The sequence below is a fragment of the Typopeltis vanoorti genome, chromosome 10, assembly GCF_054136105.1.
Source record: "Typopeltis vanoorti isolate ZY-2024b chromosome 10, IOZ_Tvanoo_1.0, whole genome shotgun sequence".
Classification (NCBI taxonomy): domain Eukaryota; kingdom Metazoa; phylum Arthropoda; class Arachnida; order Uropygi; family Thelyphonidae; genus Typopeltis; species Typopeltis vanoorti.
The window spans coordinates 32,846,692-32,859,827 of NC_143558.1; the positions used below are offsets into that span (position 1 = coordinate 32,846,692).

Genomic DNA, 13,136 nt, shown 5'->3' on the forward strand with positions numbered 1-13,136 from the left:
AAAGAACGTACCAATCAAAAGCAAATCAAAATAATCGTCTTGGAGTCCTGTTCTATCCTGGATATTCATATTCCTGTTCCTAAATATAGCAAAATCAACGCTTTCTCGCCATGCCGGTTATATCCGCTTTTATTATCCTACTAGTCTGAAAAATATAGTTTGCACTTTCTTTCGATATATTACTGCGACATTAGCACTGCCTTGGAATATTACCATGTCTATTAGCGAAATCCCAGAAACTGTATTACCAAGGCGAGATCACGAAATCAATATTTCCAAGTGCAAGGTCGGAAGTGCCTCTTATGGATTTCTCTTTCAGAAAAGTTCCACCCTAATTTTGTTCTTTTACTCTACGTACTGCAGCTCGCGGGGACTACTATATTTCGCCCTTGTATGGCAGGGTGTACTTTGAATGCAATATACTGTTTCAATTATTTGAATGCGTTCTTTGTTTTATTATTAGTGCTAAAAATAGTGTATACATTATACTATCCACACTTGTATTGATTATTTAAATCATTTTCATATAACTGGGGACTTATAAAGTATGTATGAATGTTACCAAAACGTAATTTAAAAGGAATGGATTATCCCCCACCCCGAAAAAATTTATTCATACCAATTACCAGATTTTTCTTCTATTATCAGATTTTATTCCGTAGACTAATAATGGCTTTACGTCTGTATAATCATTTTTAAATTCTTAACTATTGATTTATTTTGAAACCAATCCTGACCTTTCGTGCAAATCTCTTTCTGGTTTTTCCTTAGCGTGCTCAGTCAGCGTCTTAAAGGATCGTAATAACTCTTGTATTGTTTACTTGGGTGTGGCTCCTGTGTTTCACTATCATGTTTAATTCTGAGATCGTTGTACAATTATAGAAGGCTTGTCTTTGTATTAACGATATTTGCTTCGGTCATAATTCGGAAATGAATTTCTCATCGAAGGAAAACATAAAGAACCATTAAATGGATAGTTTATACACGTCTATAGTTTTTATATCGATGGGTGTATTCTGTTTTATGATAGATTAGCTATTGTGGCCATGTTTATCTGCTACGAAAACTGAAGGCTCCTTTGCAATTGAAAGAGAGACGAGCCTTTTACAGGTTTCGTAGAGCCCCCTAGAAGCTTTCATTTCGCCCACTTAGAAATGCAGGGATATGGATCCAAGAACTGATATTGTGTTTATTTTGAACAGCCATGAGATTGTTATTAAGGATTTTTAATAAAAAAAATATTACTCATCGATTTTGTATCATCTCACCCATATTAGTTCTCAACAGTACAGGGAAAACTCTGATCTACAGTTACAGCTGGAACTTATCGACCTACAAAGTAATGATCAGCTATTTTTGAAGTTCAAAGAAAGGAACCTTCTGAGCATATGGGCGCTGAGCGACTTGTGCTGACATATTCTCAAAGTGCTGCAATTCATATCGTACTCAAAGTCTTTCAAATGACAGTGCCTCGCTCTTTTGCCAGCTACTTCATTATTACCGGGAGAAATATTGTGGTAATGACAGATAAAAGCATTTATGAAGTTATCAGCAAACTTCATCTCATTGAACAGAAGGAATTAAGCGATTTTATTAGAGATTTGATTTTTTATAAAAATAGAAAGAAATGAACGAAATTCATGGAACGAAAGATTGGTACTTCTCTGTGTTTTTTCAAAAGTCTTAACAGCAGTTTTGCTGCATAATAGTAATAATAAGTCTTTTAATACTTTTTTTGTACATGCAATAAGTATGAGGGAGGCTTTTAAATATGCTATCCAAGTTGACGGAAGTAATAATGACACAAGGACTACTGCTATTGGAATACTTGCGGTCACAGATGTGTTATCAAACAGTCTTTTATAGAAGGTGTGTGTGTGTGTGTCATATAAATGTAATTGCATTTTTTCTAGTTACCAGAAGAATTTACAAAATATTCTGCTTTTTCGTGATAATGGGACAGCAGATCAACAACAGAAAATTGTCGAAAAAAATATGGAACTGGAAGCCGGGAATTTGTCCACGGATACTGTCAAAGGGTGTTTGGTACAACAAAACTGAAAATTATAAAAAAATAGTTGATCGACTTATAACACCATACAAAATGGGAGCCAGAATGTGGCCTAAGATTATTTTTACATGGAAGAGGATGAATGGTTCATTGAAAACATCATGGTAATGAAGCAACTCTGCCAGAGAAAATGGAATGCTAGTGTGATAAAGAATTTGATCTTTTCAGAGGGAGGGAGATGATGTGAAGCTACTTGCACAAGGAAAAGTACTTGTTTAAATTTGTGTATTTTTGGCATTTTTTTATAAAAAAAAATCGTATTGTAAATTGATTAAAACTGTAATACAATACTGGAATTTTGAGAGTTTAAAATGCATTCCCCCTAATTTAATTACTATTCTATTTTTTTAATCATTAAACAATACATAACTAAGTTTATGTTTTGGCAAACTTGTAACAAACACGTGCTGGGGAAAAAAATTAAACTGTACGTCCTAAAATGATAGAATCCATCTCTTTTGATCCTAGTTATAAAAGGCCTTTGGTGACTAGTGTAATTTTTAGTTGGTGATGCGCATTATACTGCTTGCATTTCGGAGAAAAAATTTATGTTCAACAATCTGATGATGTAGAACGATGGGTTGCATGGAGTAGAGTGCCTCCCGCAATAACTCCTTGGAGATGTCACGTGATAATAATTTCTTCTTTTTTTTTTTTCAAAAAAAAAAACAACATAAATTAATGTCAGTCAAGTAGCTGCTCTGCTTTACAAGCAATCTTCTGCTTCTTCAAGAACTTGTCTCAATTTTTTAAAACGCATACTTAAAAAAAAAAGATGAAACAGGAACAACTGTCGATAACTAGCTGGTTAAAATCGAATGAACAATGCGACTTTATAGCGATCGATGTAGTTGACTTTCTTCTCCTCCCTTTACAACTCTACCTTACATTTTAGTCTCGCTGTTCAGAAATTATTAGGTGCTTTAACAGTCGAAGAAGCTATATTCCAAATATAGTCGATACCTGGCAAACGATATTGCCCGTGTAACGACGTAGAAAGAAGCATTCCCTTTTTCATTTTTCTATGATCGAACTAAATTTCCCAAATGTCACTTTAAGAAACTTAAGCGTTTGAACAATGACCTGTTGAGGCTTCTCTGAAGACAGAATATCGTCCCCTTCATTTTCGTCCGATTAGGCTGAATGTATCATGAGACTTGTAGCAACATAAGAAATAATTATAATCCAGATGCTGTTGAAATCGATTGAACGATACAATTTGAAAGTGGCTGTTGAGTAAATGACATCCCCTCTCCCATTTCTCCTCCCTTTTTTATTGAGCTAAATTTGGTGAGTCGTGTCCATTTATATGTATCTGTGAAATAAAAGTAGAAAACATAATATTCAACGTAGAATCGGAGTTACTTTGTTGAAAGTTGGTCCTGGCGATTCTCGTGATACAGTACCATACTGAACAGATAAGATGGTAAAGCACCAGTTTGCCTGTATTTTGCTGGATGGAAACCTGGAGTTTCCTGGATGAAAAATAGCATTGTGTGTTGATGATAGTACTGTCATATAGTTGGAAGTTTGAATAAAGGAGACGGTGATTGCATTGGAGTAGTGTCCTCGATTAAAGATGTCGCGTAATAGTAAAAATTCTGTCACCTCTTACGAGACCGGCTATTTCACCTTTAGTTGAAAAACCCTATAAAGTCATTCGCCTTCTTAAACAGGATTCGAATCCAGAGCATTCCAGTCAAAGGAAATCGATACCAACTGATTGCTTAAATTAGCATGAAAATACTATTTATCAATTAATGCGTCATTTAGTGTATGAAGATCACACCCACCCACCCACCCACACACACACAGTATATCATGTTCAGCTTCAGAATAGAATTTCTGTTTCATCACACTCTTGATTTGCAAGCAAGTTTTTTTTTTTTTTTTTAGTACTTGTTTCTGGCAGCTTACTGGAGACACTAAAATCACACAGGGGACATGACTAAATTTGGCTCGTCCACTACCGGACTATTTCCCGTGAGTCCTAACCGTGATTTCGCTTCTTCTCTCTCTTGTCATTTGGGAGATAAAATTTTTACGAGTAATCTTTTTAAGTATAAGCAAGTTATGGAGAATACGTGTATTCTTCCTCCTTCCCATCAACATATCAGAATGACACGTATAGCGTGATATGAACTGCTATCAAAAGTATTCCCTAAAGGACTATTGCAGTTCATTCAGGCAAATATAAGCTCACAAATTAATTTTCTTATTAAAGGCAGTTTTCTTCGGCGGTACTGGTGACCGAAGACTTTTGAGAATAAAAAATAAACAAAAAAAGGACGGAAATATTGAGAAAGAAAGTAAGCGTTCAGAAAAATAACAGAACGATTCACAAGTAGTTGAGTTTCATATTAAAATATAAGTCACTGGCTACACATATTTTGTAAATTTATAAAATCATTTACTTATCAAGTGCCTAATTTGATTTCACAGTTTTTCCGTAACTTTTTCCCACTGTATGATTTAAATACACATAAATCTTTGATAAAGTACTTTTTTTTTTAATCACGTATTGTTTTTAGAAATTTTAAATGCAATTAAACTCGCCATACTGATACTTTTTTGCACATCCATAATCTGAATAAAGGAAAATATTATTTCAATGTTTTTCTCCAGACGAATATTTTTAAAAAATAGGACAAACGTCTCCAAACGACATGGGCAAGTAATATGCATTTTTAATGCGAGTGAACGTATTCGTGAATTATGAGGTTGGACAACCAAATGACTCATTTCTGGGTGTCGGCTCCTTTTCCAATATTTGACCTTTAAAATTTTGTGGTTTTTATTCTATTTTTGCCATTCTTATCTGAGAAGTCACGTAAATGTCACTACTATTAGCTCCTTTATGGTATTTATTATTCTTTCTTCCGTAGTGTTCTAACCACACGCAGTCTCTTTTCCTATAAAGTATTTGGTAATATTTCAGTATAAAATCTTTCCCCCCCCCCAACCCATCCCCAAGTTTGTCGACTAGTACAGGAAAGATTTTGATTGAAGGTCATATTCATGTGAAAATGACAAAGGAATAATTTTTATACCGTTTCTCAATTCGGTTGCTTTTGGCGATCGAAGAAAGTTTCACGGTGCTTGCGTTTCGATATATTTTTAACTAAAATATCATTAAAGAAATCAAAATCCACTTTACATCTGTATGTTAACTACTGTTCTTCCAATTAAAACCCAATTTTAAATAGCTTATATATACACCTTATGTAAGCTATTTAAAATGGGGAGGCTAGAAGCTTTCTTTCTCTTGGAACGAAGGAATTAAATAGGGCGCAAATTTAATATGTTAAAATACTGAACAGAATAAAATGTTAAATATCTCGTATCGAGATCTGCTGATAACAGCCAGTGTCAGAGGTCTAAACAGATTTAAAGACATACTGAAATATTCAAGTAATAAGAGTCATTGGCACTTAATGCTTCATATGTTCATATATCTAAAAGGGTCACGCTTTGCCATCCATGCTCACCCATCTAACAAATCCCACCTTCGCCTGTTATTCATTCTTTGTGATCTGCACAGAAGATTTGAATGAAACTAGCTTTCTCACCGACCATTGCAGATCGTATCATTTGTCACAAACATGGCATTTATTAAGAAAACTAAATATCTAAAGCAACTATGAGAGTCATGTAAATCGTAAAAACGGATTCAGAAAATGGAGGAAAGGAAAGCAGGATGTGATTATAAGTAGTTAGATTATAAAATGACTACAGAAACAAATACCGCAATGAGGCTACAGTGAGTTGCTTAGTCAGCAGCTTGGAGTTCTCTGGCTGAATTATTTGTACTGCCAGTTTCCACCCATCTTCGCTTAAAACAAAGTTTTTCACATCCTTGACTGATTCCAACTCAGATATTTCCATACCTGAGCAGGTCTGTCTTAAAAAGGTTTGAGCGCCCTGGGCTAAAAAAAAATATGCCGCCTTAATCATATTGGATTGAACAATAATTAAATAATACATATAATTAATTAAATAACTTTCATTACAAAAATTTTTATTTAAAAATATATCGGCATTGCACATTTTTATTTGATTCAACAATATTTATAATACAATAAAGGTCGTTTATTTGTATTTATAAAAATACACATAATAGAAAAAAGTTTAAAAAATTCTAATTTATTTATTTTATTTATTTATTTAGCGGCATTTACTTTCTGCAAATCTATTTATAATTTCTTAAGCGCCCCTGGGCTATAGCGCATTTAGCCCAATGGATAAGGAGTACCTGTACCTGAGTTTGGATATGGAACTTGACTATGGAAATATGTTTGATATCCGAACAAGAAGCAGTTGTTGTTGTTGTTGCTGCTATTGGGAATTAAAACTACACTGCTTGGAAAGAAGTCAACGGACATCCCAATGGGCAAGGCGCATCGTGCCAAGTAACGAGTCACGTGTTTGTAGCCGGTATAAATTGGAGGATACGATGTTTCCAAGGTCAGCGCAACTGTGTAATTATATGGCTGTGAGAAAGGAATTGACGGAGTTTGAAAGAGATGCTGTGATAGGATGCCATGTTGCAGATCTATCTGTTCGGCAAGTTGGGCCCTCTCACGTCAACAATCAGTGATACCATACCGAGATGGAAGGGCAGGGAGTCAACTGCTAGTGCTATCGCAGTGGACGACCCACCGTAGGGCGCCACGAAGAATAATTTGTAAAATCCGCCGTTCGTCGGCCGACAGGTTGAATGCGGAGTTCTGGGCATCGACTGAAACATGAATCTGCACAAAAACATTCAGAACGGAATCAGTACCGAATCAACATGCAGCGTCGTCTTCAGTGGTGCAAAAGGCGTGTACAATGGGACGTTGAAGCTTTGAGCAACGAATCACGCTACTGATGGACAGGTGTTGATGATGGTATGGTCCTGTTTTGGCTTCAGTTCTCTGTTTGTGGTGCCACGAACATTGAATTCCGAGAGATATCTGGACATTCTGGCCAATGCAATGCTTCCTACTTGTGGCATTCTAAAATCTGAAGTTTGAAGTCCTTGACACAACACTAGAACAACAAATGCAGATTGCACACAATACAATATCGCGCTGCTGATATTGCTGTGTAATATCACTTTTTTTTTTTTTTTTTTACTTTTCGCAATTATCTTTTAGTGTTGTGTTTTCTACCTGTCCTTCCTTAATCACAGTAATCCGACACATAAATTTATTGTTGAATTAATAAGATGATTTAATAGAAAATTTAATACACAGTTGAAGAGATGAAATACATTAGGTATGTATTTAAGAATTCCTAATTTCTTATGTAAATAGCATGACAAATCCAGATTTTTCTAGAAGCCGGAAAGACCTAGAAAATGCATAGTATTCGTTATTAATAACAGTTATTAAGCGTATGATGCACTTTAGTCAATGGATTCTAATAGTTACAAAGGCGGACCCTTGATTTTTGAATCAAACATGGGCCCATCTGTTTGATCCAAAATTAATTTATGGGATTATATTTAATACGTTTTAATTTATGAGATTACATTTTAATACGATTATTACTATTAGTCCAGACTTTGTAGTTTATTTCAGCATTTAGAAATAGTTAACACGGCAACTATAGCAAGAGCGCACGTAGAAGGCTAGATGAATTTTTTTATTTATTATATTTATTTTCGAGCACAACTCCTGCACGCACTCGATATTCCATCCACTTATATCAATATAATGTAGCATTAAACACTTGCAACTTCCATGTATAAGTATCTCTGTGGACTATTAACTTTTAGTTTAGTTTGAAGTATAATTATGTACTATCAAAAAACTCAGAACCTCTTCGTTTTACTAAGAGGTTCTTAGTTTAAGAAATTATAAACTACAGGTTGTTTTATGCAAGTATAGAGGGACGCAATAATTTAAAAAAAAAAAAAAAAAACTAGGGGAGCATTTAAAGTTTGAAAACCACTAAGACAATTGACATTTATTCTTTAAGGGTGAAGCAAAATGCTTTTCATATTCCCCGCTATCTGTCATGGTTACAGTGAGGGTAAAATTTACGAGAAGTTTGCTCGCCCTGAATGGGCATGGAGATTATGTATCGCTATAGGAGGCTAATATAGTTTTTGGTCTTCTATATTTAAATATGTCCGTTGGCTCGTATGCTGCAGCTTGTTGAACCAAATCGTTGGGATGTGTGGACGTCTTTAGAAAAAATTTGGAAGCTAAGGATTGTAGATAAGAGGGAATATAGGGAATATTTGTGTCTCTGTGGAGTTGGCTGTTTCTAACATACCACGGGGCGTTCAAAATCATTCTCAAGCACTTGTTCTGCACTCGCTGTATCTTAATAATGTTAGTATTAGAGGTGTGGCTCCAGGCTGGAGAGGCATAGGTGATTATAGGACGAATCGTCATCTGGTATAGCTGCAATTTGATTCTGTTGCTGAGTTTGCTATTTCTGTTAATTAGCGGGTAGATCTGAGCTATGGCTTTAGATGCTTTTGCACATGCAGACTTGATATGTTGGTTGAAAGATAGCTTTTTGTCGAGAATCACACCCAGGTAATTTGTTTCTTTCTGCCAGGGAATATTAGTATTGAATAGTAATACATCTCCTGCAGGAGACATTGGCCTTTTTGAGAAGAGAACCGCTGAGCTTTTCAGGGGGTTGACTTCCAATCTCCACTTGGAGAACCAACCCTCCAGCTTTAGAAGATTTTCTTGAAGCTTTCTGGTAACGAAGTGGGGTCTGAGAGATCTGGTTAGTATTGCCGTATCGTCCGCATACAGTGCTAAAATGGAAGTCATCGGATTGTGTGGGATGTCTGACATGTATACAGAAAACAGCAATGGAGCCAGTAGAGATCCCTGCGGCACTCCAGCAAAGATATGGCGCTGGGACGATGTAGAACCGTTACTTGCATATATAATTACGCCTATTATTATATTTTTTGTGGTGTAAATATGTGGTGTAAATATGTTATTTTAATAAAAAGCCAAAAGGCTTTTTATTAAAATAAAAAGCCAAAAGGCTTTTTATTTTAATAAAAAGCTGGCTATATAACAATATAGGATTCTTATCCATTTAATGTGTAAATATGTTATTAAAAACGTTGTTTATTCGCAATGCTATTTAGCATAGCACCTGTTAATGCTAAGTGGTGACCTGCTGAGCATACTAAATACATTCAGAAAATCGAACAAAAACAGAATCATGTACAACATTAAAAGCTTCTGTTAAAACAACTGAGCGATTAAAGAATAAGATAGAAACGTTGTAACCAGTTTTGGGTTGCGCTATTATTATTAATTAATAGTTAATTAATAACCATTCGCTTAATTTAAATCGGAATGTTTGAACTACATAGGATCGTTTCTCTCTCGTTTCATTAAATATATACTGTGTGTGTGTGTGTGTGTGTGTGTGTGTGTGTGTGTGTGTGTGTGTGTGTGTGTGTGTGTGTGTGTGTGTGTTACATTATATTCAAAAATTAATTAGAAAATAAAGCGAACACTAAAAACAGCGTTAAAGTGCTCGTAAGACGAATTTTATGGCAGCTTTCTGTTTAACGTTCGATAAAGGAAATTTCAGTTTATTATTTGATATGTAGACACGCTTGCTTCAAAAGCAATTAGATTTACATCATGAAAGAGAGCGAAATAAAGACACAGGCAAGAACCGATAAGAAAATGGGGACAAAAGAAACATGAAAATGACATTTGCGTTTTAAGGAAAAATCAGCTGCTCCGATAACCATGTTTACAGATGTAGATTTCGATGACCTCCCATTTCAATCACAGCACTGACACGTATCGTAAAGGCGGCGACTGAAAACATTACTTACTATCCTCCATTTCTTGTAAACTGATAAGGCAGATCACATGAAGAAAGTAGTGTTCTAACTAGCAAAACAGTGGTTTCGTGTTTGGTGTCTTGTCAAAATGATTACCTCATCAAAATTACGTGCTGCTGATATTACCGTGAAAATAAAAACGTCGAGAAATATTTGTAGTTTTAGAGAATACGCTGTGTTGAAATAAGTATCGTGGCAGCACTATCTTTCAAAGAAACCTAAATTACACACCTGAATAGCGTTTGGTTACAATCAAACGTTCCCATTCTTGTATGCATAATCTCCACCAGTTTTTGATAATTGTCAGACATTTTGGATGATTCCTCCTTTCACATTTTAGCGTGAGCTGTTCGTAATTAAGGTAGTGGACTCCGTGCATTGTGTGTGTGTGTGTGTTCTTCTGGTTGGTTTATCTGTTTTTCTGAATGAAAAACTCGAAGGAAAAACTTTTTCACTTTCCCATAGGACTTGAACGTGAGTAGTTCATATACTACTGTTGGATCAAGGTTGTGATTTAGTGCAATTTAGTCAAGTTTATCCACATCATTATCCTTAAATCATGGCTCAGTAGTACCTACAAAAATACGTCGTGTTTAAAATTACACGGATATGTTCTATAGAACTGCAATATAGGAATTATTGCAATACAGATATGCACCATATCTGTCGGCGTTCATTCCCCCCCCCTCTCTCTTTCTCTCTCTCTCTCTCTCTCTCTCTCTCTCTCACACACACACACACACACGTCTCATTTATTCGATCATGGAGTGACTTAATCTATCAGCATTTGCACAGTTCCAGCAGGATGAAGCATTCCTTCCAACATTTTTTTTTTTTTGAGATTGTGAAACAATTTACAGAACAGTTGAAAAGAAATCACCCGGTCTCTGAATTAAATCCAGATTACCAGGAAAAACTCCTTACAGTTATCACTCTCTTCAGAAACCTCAGCAATTGGGAAGATACATTTGGACATAACTAGTTTTCTACTCAGGCATCCATCACACCCACTTGCTCGTTCGATCAAGGATGTAGTGTAATTTGTGTCTCATATCATAGACTTCCAACTTTGCATGAACCAGCCCCCCCCCCCCAGTACAGATTCTTTGTACTCCTAGATGATCCTTTCCATATCGCACTATATGATCGGCTAATGCCTTTTATTCCATTATAGGAAGTAGGCGAGGCCTTTTAACCTTCAATCTCCACTGACAGCCAATCAACCGAAGAGCAACTTCGGTTGATTGGCAAATAAGCGGCAACCGAAAGAGACGGGCAAACAAGTGCTGCCTTCTCTTGGTACCTAACCCCAACAGGATACGTTACTGTCTGAAATAATGTGGATTCTACGGTCGACTTTCTCAAGTTTATGGGAAAAAAAAAAAAACGAGTTTCTGGGAGAGAAAAAATCTGCTTGTCTGTGGAATGGTCCATTCCAGACTGGTGATCATGCAGTAAAAAAAGGTCCAAAATATCTAGTTTATATTGTCACAAACTGGTGAAAAGTATGCCAGAAAGGATGGAAATGCAGACCCTCCTTTGATTAGCATCAGAGGAAAGTGAAATGTTTGCAATTTAGGTTTCTCTGAAATTAATAGTGTTCCAATACATATTCGAAAGTAGATATCAATATCAATTCTGCATATAAGCAGTGTCATGCATAGGTATAGACGAGTTTTGGGAAAAAAGGAATCTATCAGTATTTTTCTTGAAAAGTTGGAGGTTGTTGTTGTTGTTGTTGTGGAATATTTCGTAAGAAAGGCTGTTCAGGTGATCAGAAGCAGATGGAATAAAAGAGGAAAATGAGAAGCAGGTTGGGTGTGTTTACAGTCTTGGGCTGTTGCTGCCGAACAGATTACTTTATGTTCTGCTATGTTCTATCGATTGTATAATTTGAATTATATATATATACATGAACTCATGTTTCCTGAAGGAAAAACCCTACCAACTGTGATAAACATCTTGTTGTTGTCTAATTAATGTACCCATAATACATTAATATTATGGAGAGTTAAGTGTTAGATCCGAAAACCCTGCTCTAAAGACCCTATATAATGTTTTTTTTTCATCATCTAGTGCGAGATCACCATTCTATTCTGATTTTGAAGACTTGTAGTTGCTTGAAAAAGTTCCATGTTGAGTGTCTAGATCAAAGTTTCTGGATCATTCACCAACCAAAATGTGGGATTTGTATTAATAGGACTTCTATATATTTTTCTATGCATATATGTTCAACTGGATTAACCTTGGATGACCAAGCAATAAAATACGGTAAAATCATCATCATCGTGCTTCTGAAACCATTTCGAAGAACTATATTTTCTGACATGGCTGGATACACCTGTTTCTAACAACAGCTTTATGTAGGCAGCTGCCACTCGTATGTGAGGGAAACCTTACATGTGCGAGAAACTATTCTTCGCGCCACCAGCAGGAGCCTTTAGTATCGTCTCTTATCACAAGGAGGTTCATTAATTCATATTAACGTCGACATCCCTTGACCCTGCTGTCAGCGTGATAAAAAAAAAAAAAAAAAAAAGAAAAACTGAATTAGTAAGACCAGGAAACCTTTTTTCTACTCTTCAATATACAGTGTTGTGTGTGTGTGTGTGTGTGTGTGTGTGTCCGCTGTAAGCTGAAGGCGTGGAACGTGTGGCGTGCAGCTATACATCTATAATGGGGTCCTCGGAATTGTGCTTTTCCCTATTAAATTTGTGACCACTGATTGTATTGCGCTGCCATTTGATTAGTTGTTATCCGTCTGTTAGGCTGCTAAGCTTTGTAATCCTTTGTCGGTTTCTCACAGTAACACGCTGTCTCCACTCACAGGATTGCTGTTGCTGGCTGGATCCTTCTGGATTTTTGTATTCTTGGTACATGAGGCACATTTTTATTTCCCAAAAGGGAGTAGGAGGAGCTCTCCTCCTACTCCCTCTTTTGCCCCAACATTTGAAAAGATTGATGGACAGGTCTTCACCCTCAGCCCTCACCAAGTAGCTGAGCTGATTTGGAGCGAGAGTGCAGAAGGTACCTACCTCCATCTCTTGTTCCTAAACCCTAATTCATGTTGTCGAAATGGTGCGAGTTCCACGGTTGGTTTCTCTGAAATGCGAGATTCGGTGAGAAATTTAAAAAAAAAAAAAAATTTAAAAAAAAAACGTCTTTTCTAGTAATCAACTACCTGGGATCGCTTAAAAAAAGGCCTCAAAAAGGTTTCTGTAGTTTGCGACTAGAATCAAA

General features: G+C 36.0%; 1 protein-coding gene across 3 annotated transcripts in view; it reads right to left on the reverse strand.

Moving 5' to 3' along the window:
- LOC150102312 (cyclin-dependent kinase-like 4) overlaps positions 1–13,136 on the reverse strand; it is a 296,960-nt gene that overhangs the window by 269,146 nt on the left and 14,678 nt on the right. The window contains exon 2 of one of the 3 annotated variants that reach the window (XM_090399038.1): positions 5,817–5,997. The exons of the other annotated variants lie outside the window; for them this stretch is intronic. Coding sequence (XP_090255164.1) covers positions 5,817–5,956 — 140 coding nt within the window. The 5' untranslated portion in view covers positions 5,957–5,997. The remainder of the gene's footprint in view (positions 1–5,816; positions 5,998–13,136) is intronic. 3 annotated transcript variants of the gene reach the window in all.